The 19,506-nt window shown below is 26.6% G+C and overlaps 1 protein-coding gene across 1 annotated transcript in view; it reads right to left on the reverse strand.

Moving 5' to 3' along the window:
• Positions 1–19,506, reverse strand: part of rg (rugose) — a 209,974-nt gene that overhangs the window by 167,973 nt on the left and 22,495 nt on the right. The window contains exons 3-6 of the mRNA XM_067286654.1: positions 14,775–14,901; positions 8,191–8,291; positions 7,913–8,008; positions 2,232–2,353 (exon numbers count right to left, since the gene is read on the reverse strand). Coding sequence (XP_067142755.1) covers positions 2,232–2,353; positions 7,913–8,008; positions 8,191–8,291; positions 14,775–14,901 — 446 coding nt within the window. The remainder of the gene's footprint in view (positions 1–2,231; positions 2,354–7,912; positions 8,009–8,190; positions 8,292–14,774; positions 14,902–19,506) is intronic.

A 19,506-nucleotide genomic window follows, 5' to 3' on the forward strand; every position in this document is an offset into this window, starting at 1 on the left:
ATAAATTTAATAATTAGAAATAAATTTCATTTTTAATTTAAATTTAGAATATTATGGAAGAAAAGATCAATCCAGAACATAATGCAAACTTGCAACTCCTATTTACCATGCAAATGCATTGTCAGTTACCACTCTCCCAGACCTGTCTGATGTTCACTTCCAGAACTATTAATTACTTAACAAATTTTAGATATAACCATACTCACAGCACTGACTAGGGATGAATTTAGTGCCCAAGGCCCATGGTTGTCAGACACACATCATGCTGGGTAAAAACCTAACTTGGCTGAGAGAGAGAGTCATAAGTGCTAAAATTGTCTCCATTCAGCACTGAGTTACTAATATGGTTATATCTAAAATTTGTTAAGTAATTAATAGCTCTGAAAGTGGAGATTAAACAGAGGTCTGGGTAGCATAACTGGCAGTACATCCACATGGTAAGTAGGATTATGACTTCTGTTCCAGACCAATCTTTTCTTCCATAATATTCTATATTTAAATTAAAAATTAAATTTATCATTGACAGCCTAGCTCTCCTACCTACAGACAAACTGCTTTATATAGTATCTAGTTATTAAATTAGCCTTGTTATAGCCCAATTTATTGGCATAATCAACAGTTTTTAGTATTTAATTTTTAATTACAAAACTTGATTTTTTTTTTTGTGTTAGAATATGCAGAAACTCAGCTGTTATAGCACAAGAACTTATAGACCATAGTAGTTCATCTTTAGAGGATTCAATCATAAAACCAATCTACAGAATGCTTATTTTATTTCTTTTTAAAAATATTCAGATGATTTAAATCCAATACTAGATTAAAATTTTAATCTAGAAGAGAGTTTAAATTATCCAAATTAGTCTTACAAATGAAACCCTTGAAAACTGATTGCTATTTTTCTGCATATTCTGACTAAAATATTCTTGTATATGCTATTTATAAATGTTGAAAATGTTCTTAATGTTTAATTGCAACATTCAAATGAAAACAGAAATTAACTCTCTAACATAATTCTATTTAATTATGATTATTTCAATAATAATAATACAACAATTCATATAAGAAATAAAAAATAATTTTATTTACAATTCTATTCTAAAATGAAAATTATTTGAAAATTTTGGTTCTGTCTCATCTTAAACTATTTAAGTTCAATAATTACTTCTATCTAAAATCAAAGCAATATATAGCATGTTTCAGAAATGCTTGGCCAAATTTCAGACTCATAGAGGGAGAAACCTGAATAAAAAAGTCAAGGGCTATTTTTTTTTTTATCTGAAGCTTAATTAGTGAGTTATTAAGCATCAAAATGTTGTGACATCATTTCTGTCTTTAAGTATAACTATGTAATGTATAAGAAATTAAATTCTTGTACTAATTACAGTTTAGTAACTTATAATTATGATATAATTTAAAGTAATTTATTTATATATATATATCTAATTAATTTAATTATATATATATATATATAATATATATATATATATATATCTAAAATGATTTCATTTTTTATTCTAAGCAACTGCATTACCACCACTTGCAAGGTGGCCATATCAATATGACTGGACATTCAGCATGTGGTTTAAGCTAGATCCAATCAACTCATTTTTAATTTAATCCCTGATTTTTAAATATGAAGATTTTGAAAAAATTTATTTATTAAATTTAAGCTTGTGAACATCATAGAAAGTGCTCAAAATGCTCCCTGTGAGCATCCATGCTGGACTGCCAGTGAATTATTATTATTTATCAAACACATTCAAATAGCTAGGCACCTGGCTATTTGGATGTGTTTGTTGTTTAATAAACAGTTCATTTCCCCAGATACCTGGTACCTGGAGAAATGAGCTGTTTAATAAAGAAATTATGGTCAGTAAATAAATTTATTTACTGATATATTATATAATTAGATTTTCGAAAAATGAAAATGATGTCAATACAGTTGATGCTTAATAACTTGCTAATTAAGTTTTAGATAAAAAACAGACCAACTTTTTTTTGAGGGGGTTTTCCCTCTATAAGCCAGTAAAGTTTAGTCAAACATTTATGAAACTTCTTGCATATCTCTATGCAACAACATTATAAAATTACTAAAGAATAGAAAATATAATTTATTTTAACTTTAAATAAATTATATTTTATGCTTATAAATTTAATCTCATCAGAATTATTTATTATAATCTTTCCTGTAACTTTATCAATTTTTTAAATAAAAAAAAAATCATACTTACCAAAAAAGATAAGGTTTCTCCCTTTCAATATTTACACTGTTGATTGGATCTAGCCTAAACCATGTACTGAATGTCCAGCCATATTGATATGGCCACCTTGCAAGTGGTGGTAATGCAATTGCCTAGAATAAAAAATAAAATTATTTTAGATATATATAACCAAATAAATTACTTTAAATTATATCATAATTATAAGTTAACAAATAATGTTTATTTTTTTTAGCTAAGATTAATCAATACTTTGATAAAATTACAATAATCATAAATTTTTTCTTAATTCTGTGAACATAAAAAAAAATCTTTATTTGTATATTTCTTTGTGAAAATCGGATTAAAGTAATTTAGTGAATATTTCAAATTTTAACTAACTACTTTTCATTATTTTCATAAAAAATAGTTTATTTTGATACTTAATAAATCATTTTAAATTATTACTACTTTTTATCACAAAATCAAATCTTGAAATAAAAATAAACACTACTTTTAAAAAGTTATACATCGTTTTTATTATATAATTATTATTTCATCTTCATTGTTCAAGCCTTCTTCATTGAAAAACAAATTGAATTTGATAAAATAAAACATTGTAACATTTAAATCATTAATAAACAAACAACATCAAAAGAATAAACTTAGTATGTCAAGCACAGCTATTTTTCAGCCCAAACTTGTCAAAATTCTAGTGCAGCAACATCCTAGCATTCAACCTGAAATGTTAGCATACTGGCAGATAGCATGAAAAAGTATCATTAGCCAGTATATAGTACTGGCAATTGCTCAGTAAAAACAATACTCCATGTTCAATCACCATATGCATACTGACAGTTATTCTTTTTTAGAAAAAGAGCACCTGTGTCAACCATACACAACTTCTCCAAAAAGAGAATGATCTAGCTGTATCCAAAACATATGCCATATTGGTAACATAACCAATTAAATTATTACAGCATATTTATCTTAGCATCAGAATATTGATTCAAGATGTCACTGGGACTAAATAACAATTTTTTCATCTATCTTTGTTTCTTTGGGTAAATATGTAGTTAATATACTGGAATTTATACTATGAGTGTTAGTTTTGTTTTTACTAATAATAATTTCAGCCACTCAGTTTTCAATCCTTTTAAAAATCACTCTAGAAGTTATTATATTCTCTTTTATTGAATAAACTTTGAATATTTTTTTCCTGAAGAAGTCTTAAACAAATATAAAAAATCGTAAATAAAATTAATCTAATTTTTGTTTTAAATATAAAAAGTAAATGCTATTTTGTATTGTGAATGAAAATAAAAAAATTAATTAATTCTATTTCTTCAACACAAATGCATCAATAACAAACATTAACAGATAGAAGAAAATAATTTAACATATTGCTTTAACAAGTACAATCATTATTCATGCTGAAGATTGTGACTTATTTTTTCCTAAACAAAATATAAAATAATCCTTTCAAGTAATAATTTAAAAATGACAAATATAATAATCAAATATCAATACTAATTTACCATTAACCCTTTGAAAGGTACAGCCTGTGGCAAACTACCAAAGAATGTTGATAATGTCTTGTTTAAGACATTGTGCATAGATGATGCAAAAGTGTATATTCAATATTCCTTATTCATAGTATATGTCACCACTTGTGTGTTAAGTAGCCTCTCTGTTTTTAACCATTTAGTTGTTTATGAGGCTTTGAATAAGGTGGTATTGTATCTGCAGTGTACTTGCCACTATGCACCTTGTGAATAGCGGCATAGCTAGCATGGGTGACACCCAGTGTGGATATTGTGGTGTCACCCTTTTTAACTTTTTTATAAAACAATATTGAATTGTATTATCTTTGCACTTGAGCAACTTGAACAGTATATTGAATATGCAATGTTACAACATATAAGTTTAGATTTACAAAATAAATTACAAATAAATCATAACCATACATCAGTACTGTCATCTATAAAAATTTGCAAAACTGTAGTGATTGCATAACTGCTCCTTGTAAACATTTTAATCTGGAGTAATTATTTATTTCGTAGCTTACATGCATTTATAAATTATCACAATAAATTAAATTATTTAATAGAAGTAACTTGGTTAAAATGGCTTCAAGCCTAAGTGATTTATTGTTGAAAAACATTGTGATGGTTTGTTTAAGTTTTTTTTTTTTTTCACGATTGGGTGTCACCCATTTAGGAGTGACACCTGGTATGGGCCACCCCCGCCGCCACCTCCTAGCTATGCCACTGTTTGTGAAGTAAGTATAATTGCATTTACTTTTTTTTATTTTTTAATTTATTAGCTTACTTATTATTATTATTATTATTAAGCTTACTTTTTGCATATCTGTTGCAAACATATCTTTACTTAACAATGTCATAGGTTTCAATAAATTCTTAGACTTATATTAGTTTGAAAATATACCAAACAGCTTTCAGGATGCCTATATTTTCATAATGTTTCTAGTTGTCATATAGCTTAGAGCCTGAAGGAGTTGAATGAAGATTAAGAATAAGTTGTGAGGGAACTGATAGAAGAAAGAGAAGAGGCAGAAGAGCAGGAGATTATAGAAGATAATTGACAGTGACTCCAAACAATTGGCTTATGAGATATATGACATTTTTGTAGAAGACAAGAATAGTAGAACAAAATTAATCTGTCAAGAATGTGGTAAAAATCAGTGACATAATCACTAAATGTGCCATGTGTGAAGGCAAACAAAAGATGAAGGAGGAATGACCAATTTTTAATTAGATACTTTATAACTGTGTTTGTTCAATAAAAAATTTTAAGATTAATTCCCTTTTTTATTTTATTCATATTTTCAAAAAAAAATTTTTTTTAATTAAGAAATTAAAATTAAAAATTAATTCAAAAAATTAAATATTTTAGAATATAAAGTAATATTACAATTGTATATATACACACAATTATAGGTATATCTTGTTTTTTGATTCTATATTATTTTAATTTTTATTGTGCTTATATCATTAAGCATCAATATAAAAGTAAAATCAGGTTGGTTAAGGCAAATGATAGAAGATAAAATAAAAAAGTAACATAATAAAAACAAAACACTAATATTAAAAAAAAATGTTCTTTTATGTTAAAATATGACAAAGTATTTTTAATCACTGGTTGAGAATTATTAAACAATCCATATGAAATAGAATAATTGATTGTTTACTCCCAGAATTTAATGGGATGTGTAATAACTTCATTTAAATTAATGAATAATATCCTAATTGCTTTCCTGAACTACAAACTGACTGATTCTGTACACAAATAAAATTTCAATCATTTACAATTTGACTTTTTTATACAAACCAGATATTATAAACAATATATAATATCTGATTTGTATAATGAGTATAAACAAAGATAATACTCATAAAGCATGGAATAAAATCTAAACTCATAATACAACTCAATATTTAAAAATCCAATAGAGATTATATTCAGACAACAATGAAAGAGAGAGAGAGAGAATGAATCATAACCTCTTTTTAGAAAATATGAAGAAGAAATTAAATTCTTAATTGCATACAACAATTTAATTAAAAATATAATTAAAAAAACTTTATTCCTTTTTATAAAAACAAATTTTTTAATTTTATAAAATTTATTTTCCTATTTTTTATAATCATTTTTAAAATATTTATATTATTTGAAAGAAAAGAATATAAAAAACATTCTTCCTTTCAGAAATAAACGAGTTGTCTATAAAAAAATAAGATTACTAAAATCAAATTTACAACAAAAGTTTAAGGTTATTTTCTGAAGTAATTGTACTAAGTTAGGAGTGGAAACTAAAATAAATCTATAAATCTTCAAATGATTTTCTCAAGAGAGAATAGGGAAAGAGAGAATAGGAGAGAAAAACAGAAGAGTACACAGAACACAAGAAAAGCATCAAGAAATATAGAAAATCAAAAAAGTTTCAAATTATATGTTTAAAATTACTAGCATTTGCATCTTCTACAATCATCTTGAAAAACAAAATAAAGAAACTAAACAAGTAACAATTTATGAAGAGAGAACAATTTTAAAAAATGTTACAAATCACATTTTCTTATCAATGTTAAGTCTAAAATAACTTTATATTATTAGAACAAACAAAATTAGATCCAAATTTATTTGCAGACAAAATTTTAAGTTAATCTTTTTAAGTTATAAATTAAACAATAAAAACAAAAAAAAAAAAAAAAAAATCGACATAATATTAATCCTTTTTTTCTTATAATTAAATAAGTATTGTGTTAACATTTAATTATTTCTTTGATTCAATGTAAAAATTTTTGATTTTAGATGTAAATATATGAATAAAAACATTTAGAACTTGCACGTAATTTGACTAAAATCTCACAAAATTAATGAACTTGTAACAAATCTATGAATATAAATTATATATTAATATCATTCTTATTTGTAAAGATTCATCATTTATTATAGGAATATAAATTATTATTTAAAATCAATATAGTAATGTGAAGTCCCAAAAACGGGTTAACATTAATTATTTATATTAGAAGATTGTTAAAACGAATGTAGAAAATCGTCCATTGTTAAAAGGGACAAAAGCCGATCAAAGATCGTATTTGACGCGTTAGTCATTTGAAACCGCGACGCATGAAAAAAAGGAGAAAGATGTCGAAAGACAAAAAGGCCTAATGTAAAATAAAACGCAATAATTGTAATGAGTAATGATTGTAGACGAATGTCCTCCAGTATAGATGGACCTTTGACAAGTCGCTCGTATACGAAATTAAGATCAATTAATATTCGAAAAAGGGAAAAGTTAATTATGAAAAGGAACATCACATCGAAGCATTAAATTTCAAAAATCTCTCAGACTAGACAACAATGGGGAAAATATGAGCGCAAGTTTCAATCAATTCTTTCCATCCTGAGTAAACGGAGGGTGTCAAGTAGATTTGTTGAGGTGGTTCTTTCTCGTGACTCGTTTTTCGCTTGGAAACAAGCGAAGGACCAATCGAGAAGAGAGAAAGGAAGGACGTGGAGCCAATCAACATGAACAATACGAAAAAGAGAGATTGAAGTAATCGCCGAATTGGAAGGACAAGGGACTTTTCCGAGAGGTTTCAAGGGAGACAAGAGGTGTTCCAAGGTGTCCATCGAAAGGTCCGCCGACCCCAACCGACGAGTCGCTGCCCCGGGGCCTTCTATCGAGCGACGACAGGAAACACATCGGCACAAAAACGTTCGAACGTTTACCTTTGTGACGATCTGTGTATAGTGTGAGTTGTTTTATATTTAAATAAACGGGTTTCTTTGTGAGACACTTATTGTCTGTGTCATCCTCCCTCACACCCACACGCGAACGACCCTAGACCATCCTGTCGCAGGATTAACGATCCCCCCCCTAAAGGTCGGCGAACTTACATAAAAACTTGATACTTAAATAATTGTTAAAGAATAATTTTTATTATAATCAAATGAAAAAGTAAGGAGAAATTTCAGCATTTAATTATAAATTTTATATATAAATTTATAATATGAAAAAATAACAATTTAACATAGTAATTTTATATAATTATTTTGCTACAATTATTGATTTATAGTATTGTAATGCTTTCTAATAACACGATCATTTCAATAACTAAAAAAATATTTAATAATGGTAATATAATTCCAATTTACATCATAAAAATTAAAGAGACATTACTTACAGCACCCTTTTTACCAGAGAAACTGAAAAATGTATCAGGACCTTGCCTTAAAGGAAGTTGTCTCAAAACAGTTAATAACTTTACTGAATGTTTTGGCTAAAGAAAAAAAATTTTTATAAAATTAATATTTATACTTTAACAATTAAAAATATAATATTTAAATAAAGATTTCATTTAAAAACATATAAATTTCATTTATTTTTACAATTTCCAATTTATGGAAAAAATATAAAATCTATTACTTTGTTTATTTTTCATGAAAATTTAATTATAATTACCCATTTTCCTGTATCTGCCTTCATACACCCAATCAGTAACTTTAATTCTCGGACTGTTATACTATAGCTTGCTAACACACCTAACATTTCAATCAAAAGATCTAAAAAAAAAAAAAAAAAAAAAAAAAAAAAAATGAAAACTTACAATTAGCACAATTATTGTTATAAATTACAAAGTTTAAGTAAATTAAAAAAGTATTTATCAATTTCTGCATTTTATTATTAAGGATTCCAAAAGCCGATCAACCAAAACGTCAGTTAACCAAAAGCTTTCCAGTCAGACTGTGTCGTGCTGAATCGAATGTTTTTGATACAAGATTAACTTCTAAAGTATAACTTTTTTGTTTTTATATTTTTCAATATATTTATTTTGTTTGTACAATATAAAGAAATAATTTTTAATGATACAATAGCCACAATTATTATTATGAAAACTTTCATTAGGCTTAAAATCGACGAAAATTCAATGCAAAGTGACACGCAACAGAGAAAAATTTCAACATGGAATAGGTTAATATATTTTTTTGTATATAATCAGTTATCCAAAAAATTAGTTATCTGAACAACCCAGTCCCCAATTGATTCAGATAAACAATGCTCTACTGATCAAAAATACCTGTACATAGTAGAACCTCAGAGTAGCAAATACCTGAACTTAGATGATAAAATAGTCCCATTCTAACATACTAACAGGACTAATAATGTATTTTTACCTTGCTAAGCATATCTAAAAATATTACAAATATTTAGGAACAATAGTAAGAGAAGATTTAGATCCAAAGGAAGAAAAAGCAAAATGGTGTTCTGTGGACAACAGGTAAAAATTTTCTACCATTCCATTCTTTGGAGAATAGAATGGTAGAAAATCTCTGCTAAGTGAATGGTACAGTGAATTATATGTTTCTTGTAAATACCATTAAAAAATGTCATTCTTATCTTCATTTCATAGAATTTTTTTGCATCCTTAAACTTGTAAAAGTTGTCAGTTTCATGTTTAGGAAGTACTCAGATATGCTTTACATCAAAAATGGCATTAAAAAATTCAGAGAATTTTGAAAGAGGAAAGCATAACACAAACAACTTCACACTTCCACTATTATATATTTATGCTGGATTTAAGGTGTGTAGAAGTTGTTTGCAATTGCAGTACTAGTTTACACTGATATAAATGGAAAGAATAACATAAGCAGAATAAATCAAATGAATTGTATTGGGAAAATTGGCAAACATCTTGCTTGGAAAGACTAGATAATATAATTGGTAATGTCTCCTGTGTATTTTATTGTAGTGTGGTTTTGAATCCCACTTCAGGCCACATCTTTTCTTCTAGATTTCTCTAAATTCATTAACAATTAATTTCTAACTATTAAATTAGTACAAAATAACATTTAACGCTTCTAGTGCCAAATTACATTAATTAATTACCAAGTAAAAATAACTTTTAATTTTTGTATTTTTTTGTCCATTTTTTATTTCTGTTCTTATCATAATGCATTATTTTATGAAACAAAACCATGTACAGGTATACCTTAGGTTACGTTGTTTCGAGTTAAGTCGTTCTCAATTATACGTCATTTGTCAAAAAAATAAAATAAAAAAAAAATAAAAATCAAGTTTAAATAATTTTATTTGACTTTAGATCTGTCTACCACAAATATTGAAGTCGTAATATCACTAGAAAAGCGTTAGAAGCAATAAATAAGAATAAAAGTATATAAAATCATATTAAAATATGTACATTTACAGTAAATGTTAATACTGTACATCATAAATCCTAGAGAACAAAATATGAAAACATCTGTGAATCTGTGTTGTCATCTTATTTAGTGGTCTTTATTAGTAAATTTAATATAAATTAGTTTATTTTCTACTATCGCGAAATAATTTTAATAACTGTATTTGTTATTTAACCTTACAAAATCATTTTATTTTATAATGTCTTAGAGCAAACCACATTAACAAATAAAGAGTCCACGATGTACTGTAAACATTGTCAAATTGTAAACATGTAAGTACATTTACAAGTATGTACGAACTATACATGTTTTCATAAATTTAGATAAATTTTAGTTTTTAATATAGTACAAGAAAAAAAAGTAATTTGTTTGTAAACTTAAAATAGATTCTTATTAACCATATATTATTAAAAATGCCTTAATAAATAAAATACAGAACTGGGAATGGTTATTTGTGGTTTAGCCTAGTGACAAGTAAATTCGGAGACAAGTAAATTCGACTTAAGTTGTTTTTTGACTTGTAGGGTATACTTCACCTTACAAGGTATACCTGTATCAATTATTTAAGAAAAAAACTATTAAACATTATAAAATATATGACAATTTTTTGACATCTATCTATCTGGCTTAAGCAGACAAAATATATGGTGCAAAGAATGTCCACTAAACCCAGATTCTACTATCATATTAATAGAATATTATTGCTATGAAATTGTTTTTAAATGAATGAGTCATAAAAAATAATGAATACAGAAAGAACTTAATCAATAAGATAATATACTTAAAAAAATATAACAGATTATCTTCTGCATAAAAGAGAACAGATGTTAGAGTTGGCTGAATAATCTATTTGATTAAAATAAATTATATAAAGTAGTGTTAATTTTAACTATTAAAACAGTGTTATAAAATTAAAATTATTCATTATTTTAATAATAATTTTGATTTTTATTATTACTAGAAATTGTGTTTACTAACAACAATTTGTTACTTATTATGCAAAATTTTAATGAAATCCATGATGAGAACTTAAGGCATATATAGAAACAATAATGACCATAATGACTGACAAATCATATAAACTTCTAAATGATTTCAGTTTTTAAAAGGTCAAAAGATATTCAATTTGATTAGGAAACATTAAAGGCCAATAAGCTTCTTAAAACTGTCATTTAATCTTTTGTTATTCAATCTGTCAACATTTATTCATACATTATTAAGCCCTAAAACTAAATAATGGATCATTTGGTATGCAGAGATGGAATTATTTGAGAACTAAATATCACCTCTCATATATACCAGTCAGTCTTTTTTCTACTTAAATAAGAAAAAAAGACAAATTTTACTATTAATCCATGACCTAAATCAGATTATTACAGATCTTCTCTACTATAAATGGAATATCAACAAAATAGTTCCCGCTTTCAATAATTCTTTTAAGCATCAATAACTAAAATTGGGATAGACATTTTCAGTTATTTTTAAACGTACAAAATCATCATCCTTTAGTTTATTATAAATTCCATTAAAAATCTTCTGGAATTTCTCCCTAATATGTAACAAGAACATCATAACATCATGGATTTCCATTAAACATATACATTCAGATAGAAGTCCAAAAATTTCTATTTCAGCCTTCACAAAAAAAAATAAGTCTACTATATTTTTATAAGCCTACAAATTTAAAAAACATTATGAAAATATATATGTATGCAATAAACAAAAAAAAATTTTCTACTGTATTTCCATTCATATAACCTCAAGTCATCTGTGTTAAATAAAAGACAATTTGAATGGGATTGTGAGCTATGCAATGAGATAAGTTATGCACCAATTTTAAACTGTGATTATATACTTGCATCTGTGAAGCAATGGCTGCTCCTATAGGCACAGGGTATATGACAGTGCAGGATATGCAAAGGTTTTCTTTTTGTTCTAGAATTTTCCTTAGATTATGTGAGCAAAAATTTGGTAATTTTCTCAAAGTGTCTTTTATTTATAATGTCAATAAATTATAACTCTTCCTCAAATGTTTAGTGAATATATTATTAAGTCATACCTCTAGCAAATCAATGTCATTTGCATAAAATAAAATCAACATTGCTCATAAATTTAAAAAAATTAAATCAAATACAGTGAATTTGATAATTTAAAACTATTTAATACTAAAGTATTCAAAACAGCAAAAAGCTGAATACAGAAGAATGAAAAAAAATTATCAAATAAAATTTCAAGTATAACAGCTTTAAGTTAAATATTAAATTAGCTACAGAAAAAACCTACCATATTTTTTAATAAATAAAATTGTCAATTTTTGTTTAATTCTGTTTGACGAACATCATTTATTATCAATACAAGTAAGAGTTCTGCCAGATTATCAGGCTGTATTAGCCTTAATAAGGTCCAATAAATAATCTGGTAGATTGTTTGGCAACACTAATTGAATTAGGCTGTTGTATATGAGAGTTCTTTCTATATTTTAATGTGGATTACTAAAGATTTGAGTTACCAAAAGTATACCATATCTACAAATTTGTACCATTTGTTGCAATACTTTGATATTGTAACAGATAAATTAATAAATAAAGCAATAAACTGTAATAAATTAGAAGTTTATTAGTAAAACTAAAGAAATTCATCATCAGTATTAACAACAAAATATTTATAATCCAAATTACAATTTTTACATCTTTATAAAAAACTTATTTATAAACTATAAAAAATATATGGTGCCAATTATATAATCCTGAAAGACACAATCCCGAATGTTAAAATCCCAAAAGTTCAAAATCCTGAAAAATCACAATCCCAAAAGATTAAAATCTCAAAAATATAATCCTAGAAATAATAATAATAAGTGTTTAAAAGACATTTATTTACATTTTTAAATGAAATTTATTTGAATAACTCATAAATACACGGCAGAACATTTCATAGTCTCTTTTACACAATAAAAGATTTAATAACAGTAATAGTCAATGTATGCACTGTACATAATACACACACATTGACCATTATTACATTAATAGTAACTAAAATCAAATATATAGTATTAAGAGTTATAAAAATCAATGCTGAAAATTTTAAATAGTGGAGAATAAAATAAAAATATCAACATAAGCAAAAACATATTACATGGAAATATTGTGGGCAATTGCATGGTAGTAGTCCATAAGAGCTGGCCAACTTTTGCGATCATTAACTATATTTTGAAGTCTTGTTTTGTGATAATTACAGTGAAATGTTGGTATAATGAAATTGAGGCAACCATTGAAATACAGTCAAAAATGCAAGAATAAAAGAAATTTATTAATAATAAAAATAAAATAATAATAATAATTTGCTTACATTTTGAAGTAAGAAAGTTTTTAAAAATGCAATTTGCCTATTAGTATTTATATGGAACCAAATTTCACATTTTCAGAATGTAAGTTATATTAAATTAAATAAAAATTAATCTGTAATAAAAAATTATCAAAATATATCACAAGCAAACAACTGAAATAACAATATAGTAGTACAGATTAGTTGGAATCCTTTCTCTTTGTTATTTCTGCTTGAAACTGTTATTTTATAGTAAAAAAAACTAATTTTTGTTTTCATTGTTTCTTTAATTAAAGCATTTTCAATAAAATCCAGTACTGTGACACAGCATTCCAGTAGACTGTCAGATGTATCTTTTTGTTTACTTCCTTTTTGCACATTATCTAATATTTTATTATTCTCTTCCAAAGAAAACTGCTTTCATTTTTTGTTTTTTCTCCATTTTTTCTCATAAATTTAAAAATAAATAAACTGTAGAGTAATAACATCAAAAATGAAACCATAACTAAGGATTAAAATTAATGTTGCCAGACTGTTTGACATAATATATAGCATTTACTAATAATGAATGATTTCTGCATTTATAGATTTCATTATAATGAAACTATTCTTTCATAACAAACAAAATTTTTATTACATTAAACTGAAATTTTCTTATAGTGGTATTCATTAAACTGAAACATTCTTGAATTGAGCTGAATAGGAAATTGGTGGGGATTCAAGATATATTCATTATACCAAAAATTTTGTTAAACTGTTGTTTGTTATACCAAAATTTCACTGTATCTGCTTTTTTTCCTTTCAGGGCATGATTCTCCTTGGAGAATACACTTATAGGCCTACTCATTTTCTACATGGTCTTGCACTATGAAATTCTTCAATGATTCAATATTCACCAACATTCCCTACTAAATTTTCCCAACTGCTGTGTCATGCTTCTATGTTGTTTAGGATATGCGGAAATCTCAGACCACAAATTTTTCATTGAGAATTGAGGTTTTAGGAATTTCGGTATTTCGATTTTTGGGATTTTAATCTTTCAGGATTATGATTTTCAAGATTTTAGCTTTCTGGTATTTTGATTTTTCAGGATTTCAACATTTGGGATTGTGTCTTTCAGAATTACAACCCAAACCCAAAAATATAAATGTAAGAAAATATTTGAAATGAATGTATGAAATGAATGTATAAAATGAAAATATTCTACACATGATGTGGAATAATACAATATAGAAGGGCATTACACTTATTATTAAAATATATATTAAAAAAAAAAATTGATGTAAAAATAAAAACATAGAAGTTTTGAAAATTTACAATTTATTAAGAAATATTTTATGAAATTATCTCTTATAATTGAAGCTTTTTAAATTTTCATTGTTTTCACTGGCAAAGTATTTTCAGAACTGCAGAGTAATTAGATAAAAATGTCATTTATATTTTTATTATTAACTATTACTGAATTAGTTATAAAATTAATTAAATCTGTAAAAAGAAACAATATTCAAAATTAGCTTTACTTACCTGCAACTACTTCTTCGACTTGAGGTAACCTACATAATACATGTTCAATAAGACCAACTTCACTACATGCTTGTAAATTACGTAGACTTTTTCGTAATGTCGCTATAAAGACACTCCAAACTTCAGCCTGATAAAAATTAAATAATATCTTTAAAATTCAAAAATAATTTACACATTTCTTTAAAAAACTAGAATAATATAGTTTGAAATTAAAATATATATTATTTATAATGAATGATGTAGGAAAGCAATAAATTTAATAATAATAATTTTTTCCAAAGCCAAGAAGAAGTACAGTAGAGAGTCGTTAATCGAAACCCCGGTAATTGGAATCGGCGGTAATCGGAATGATTTTCAGTCGGACTGTGTCGAGCTGAATCGAACGTTTTTGATACTAGATTTACTTCTTAAGTATAATTTTCATGTTTTTATATTCTTCAATATATTTATTTTGTTTTTACAAAATGAAGAAATAATTTTTAACGATATGATAGCTTTGATTATTATTATAAAAATTTTCGTTAGGCTTAAAATCGATGAAAATTCAACATGAAGCGACACGCAACAGAGAAAATTTTGAACATCGGACAGGTTAATATATTTTTTCGTACATAATCGGTAATCGAAACAAATCACTAATCTGAACAACCCCAGTCCCCAATTGATTCCGATTTTCGACTCTCTACTGATATTTCAATAAAATAATGTATTTGTAACAATCTCCATTATATTATAAAAATTAAATAATATTTTTTTCTAATAAACTGTATTGAATAAACGGATGTAAGAAATAAGACTATTTTAACTGAATAAACTGATGTAAGAAATTTGTTAATCAGCATCTACAGAACCAAAATGGTGCTGTATTATCAAAAGTGCCAGATTACTAAACACTTACATTTTTGCAAAATTAGATAAATTACATGCAATCTAAACATTGCAAACATTGTTGTATATTTGGTATTAGTATACACTGCTTTATACTTCCTATTTCTTTATGCATGCTCTTTAAACTCTTTAATCAGATGATATAATGCATTATCATATTGTGTTAAGATTGATTAAAATAGCCTACAGAAACATTAATAAACAAAATCAGCATTCAAATGATTTATGGCCCATACACATGAACATGTGAAATATTAATTTTTTTTATAAACAAAATTTACACACACATACTTTTGATGACGTATTATCATCTTTGTCAGACAAGTTCATAAAAGAATAATGAACAAAAGTTCTTTTTAAATCAAGAGAACACAATTTTAAAAAAATTTTTTCCATGTGCTCAAAAAACAAGCTTTTTACTGATTTTTAAAGTTTCAAATAAACATGGAAGAATACAAATTGCTAAAAAATATGACATAACATTTGCTAAAAATTCAAATTAATGTAAAAAACTAAAATAGATTAATAACTAGATTAAGGAGGCATTAGGTGCCACCATTTCTTATTAATGTTAATAATTATAATTAAATTAAATAGTTTAGAAAGTTCAGAAAGAAAAGAGTGAGACTCAAACCCACTCTTGCCACTCCCTGTGGGTGATTATAGGACAAGGGCATTGAAGACATCCCCAGTCAGATGTAAGTAATCAAGTATGGTTACATCATAATTGAATATGTATGGAAGAAAAGATAGGCCAGAAGGCTTGAGTAGCGCAACTGGAAACACGACTACATGGTAAATAGAAGTTGCAAGTTTCAGTATTGCTACAGGCTGATTCTTTTCTTCCAGAACTTTCTACATTATTTAATTTAATTATAATTATTAAAATTAATAAGAGATGGCACCTAATGCCTCCCTCTAGTGACAAATTATTTAGAAATTAATTTAAAATAATTGCAAAAATTTAGCTCGATGTAATCCTGTATATTTTGGCTTAATAATAATATATTGGGTTTCAAGATGTTTTTATATATTCTTTAGACAATCAATGTCGATGGAACTGCATCATCTGGCACCAGCATATCCTTTGAAAAGTAGCCAGGTTACCAGACATTTTGCATTATTGAATGCCAAATTAAATAACACGCCCAATAGCCTGATCTTTCAGGCAATCGTTTGTTACTTCATTATACACATCGGGCTTTAAGATGTTTATTATTTATAAATAACATACCACACTACACTGGGAAATATGTAATGATGAATATAGAACCAATAACCAGTGTGAAGAAAACAAAACACTATCTGAAGACAAATGTTTTCTAACTCCTTCTGAGTTCTTCTTCAGGTGCTATAATGGTTACCAGATGGAACATCATTTCGTAACATAAAAGCATTTTTGTTTCTTTCAGAAAATGTTATCAGTTCTGTTTGTCATTAGAATGCTAAATTACTGTACACACACACAGACTTTCCTGTTAATCTATTTGCTTGTAACATTTACATTGCATGTTTTATTTGGCAAAGGAAAATTTATAGTTTGATAAACATATTTAGCTTGTAATTAACAGAAAAACAATTATGTTTAACCAACTGTGAGACAACTTTCTAAATCAAGATGATAATGAGATCTGCAAGACAAGTATCAAGCAGAGTTCATATTGTTTTTGGTTCTTTCTTACATTAAAATTAATTTTTTAGAAATTATTTGTATTTTTGCATTAAAAAGATATATCTTTATAACTAAACAAAAACGATTTAAAAATTAAACATCACATCATCATTTAATTTAATTATTCCTTAATGGAACATTAGAACATTCTTAAACATGACAGAACATAACATTTAAATGTTTATTAATGTGGTTTGTCATCACAGTCCAAACCTATTGTTTTCAAATGATCAATAAGAATTTTTATAATCCAAATAGCTGAGGAAACATTTTGTTACCTTACAACAGGCATGTCAAACACACGGCCCGCCAATACATAAGTTGTGGCCCGCCGAGACTTTTTAAAAATTTTTAAATATTGAGCTTTGACACTTGAAGTTGGAATGTTTGAAGTTTTTGGTTGATGCTGGCGTCGCGTGTGGTCACGTGATCGCTCGGGACACTGCGCACTGACACGAGGTGCCAAATGAAAAACGGTAGCCGAATCCGAACGGAGATAAAAACACAAGCAATTAGAAATATGATAGAACGCAGAGCGATCTAATCCGACACACAACACATGTTTGTGTGGCCGTCAGCCATACTGATATTTGTATATTAATTTTTTAAACGTTGAAAACATGCGGCCCCAACTTAATACAAAATAGATCACGTGGCCCGTAATATCATACGAGTTTGACATGCCTGCCTTACAACATTCTATATAACTTATAAATTTAAAAAAAATTTACAAATGTTACTTATATTTTCTGCAATGTCTCTAACTTAAATTTTACATAGAGAAAGTTTTAGACATAGTAATCTCATTTTTTTTTCTATTTTAATGGGAGTGAATACAATAACAAAATTGAATACAAAATAATTGGATTTTACAAACTTTCTTGTGATTCTAAATTATGTGGCATTAAAGTTATTCATTACAAAATTATATAAAATTATTATATAAACACTATAAATAAAAACTGGATACAAAATAAAGCTATAAGAAATAATTTATTTACTTTATTTACCAAATTAACCTATAGGAAACCCCAATTACAAGTCTGTTTAGAACAAAGAAATATAACATAATAAAAATTAAATCATCAAACATCATTCCTCCACATAACACCAGGTAGATGTATTAAAGAAAAATATAAAACATAAAAATTGAAAAATGTAAAACACAATTTTCACATTAATCTTAATGTTCAATATTAAACAACTTGTGTAATAACTTCCAAAACTCCAGCTGCCATCATAAGCAATTATGAGTGTTGCCAGTTTATGTAATTTGGCACTAGACCATCTCTTGCTAAATTTAATAATTATAATTAAATTAATATTTTAATAAGTAATTTAGAAAGCTCTGAAAGAAACAAATCAGTTTGAAGCAGGACTCAAACCCACAACTCCCACTTATCATGCTGTCATGTTGCCAGTGGACACTGAGTTGTCTCCAGCTGGTGCAACAAGTAATAGTTCTAGTTATATCTAAATTAATAGTTCTGGAAGCAAAGATTGGATGAAGGTCCAGATAGCATAATTGGCAACATGACTGCACAGTAAGCAGGAGTTGCAAGTTTGAGTCCCTCTTCAGGTTGATTCTTTCCTTCCAGAATCTTCTAAGTTAATTATTAAAATATTAATTTAATTATAATTATTAAATTTAGCAACAGAGGATGTGCCAAATTACTTAGCATTTAATTATTAATAATAGTAGTAATATAGTGCAATATAATCAAGCAATCGTTTGGCTTTAATATATAATTATTAGGTTTTAGTTGTTGATATTTATAGTAATAGTTTGGATAGCATTTCAGAAAAGTAAATTAGAGATTGGTGTTATATAGATGCAATCTTTATCATAACTAATTGATATCTATGATCAATGGTTCAATTGTTTTCTCTATGATTCTTGTAACTTTTTACTGTAAGGCTTATTGCCATCAATTTTAGCTTAAATGAAGGAGTACAGACAGAGCTGCCATAAGTCCCAAGTTTTCAGGATATGTACAATTTGGAACACTGTCCCAATTGGAAAATTTTTCCCAGAATGTCCATTTCTACCTGAAAATATTCCAATTTATATTAAAAACAGTCAAATAAGAATTATAGGCAGTGTCTGCAGCAGGTGGCGTCAATAAACAAATAGTCCAACTCCAACTCCAGCAAATTTGAAATGTGAGACCC

The sequence above is a fragment of the Centruroides vittatus genome, unplaced genomic scaffold, assembly GCF_030686945.1.
Source record: "Centruroides vittatus isolate TY-2023 unplaced genomic scaffold, ASM3068694v2 scaffold_386, whole genome shotgun sequence".
In the NCBI taxonomy this organism is placed as follows: domain Eukaryota; kingdom Metazoa; phylum Arthropoda; class Arachnida; order Scorpiones; family Buthidae; genus Centruroides; species Centruroides vittatus.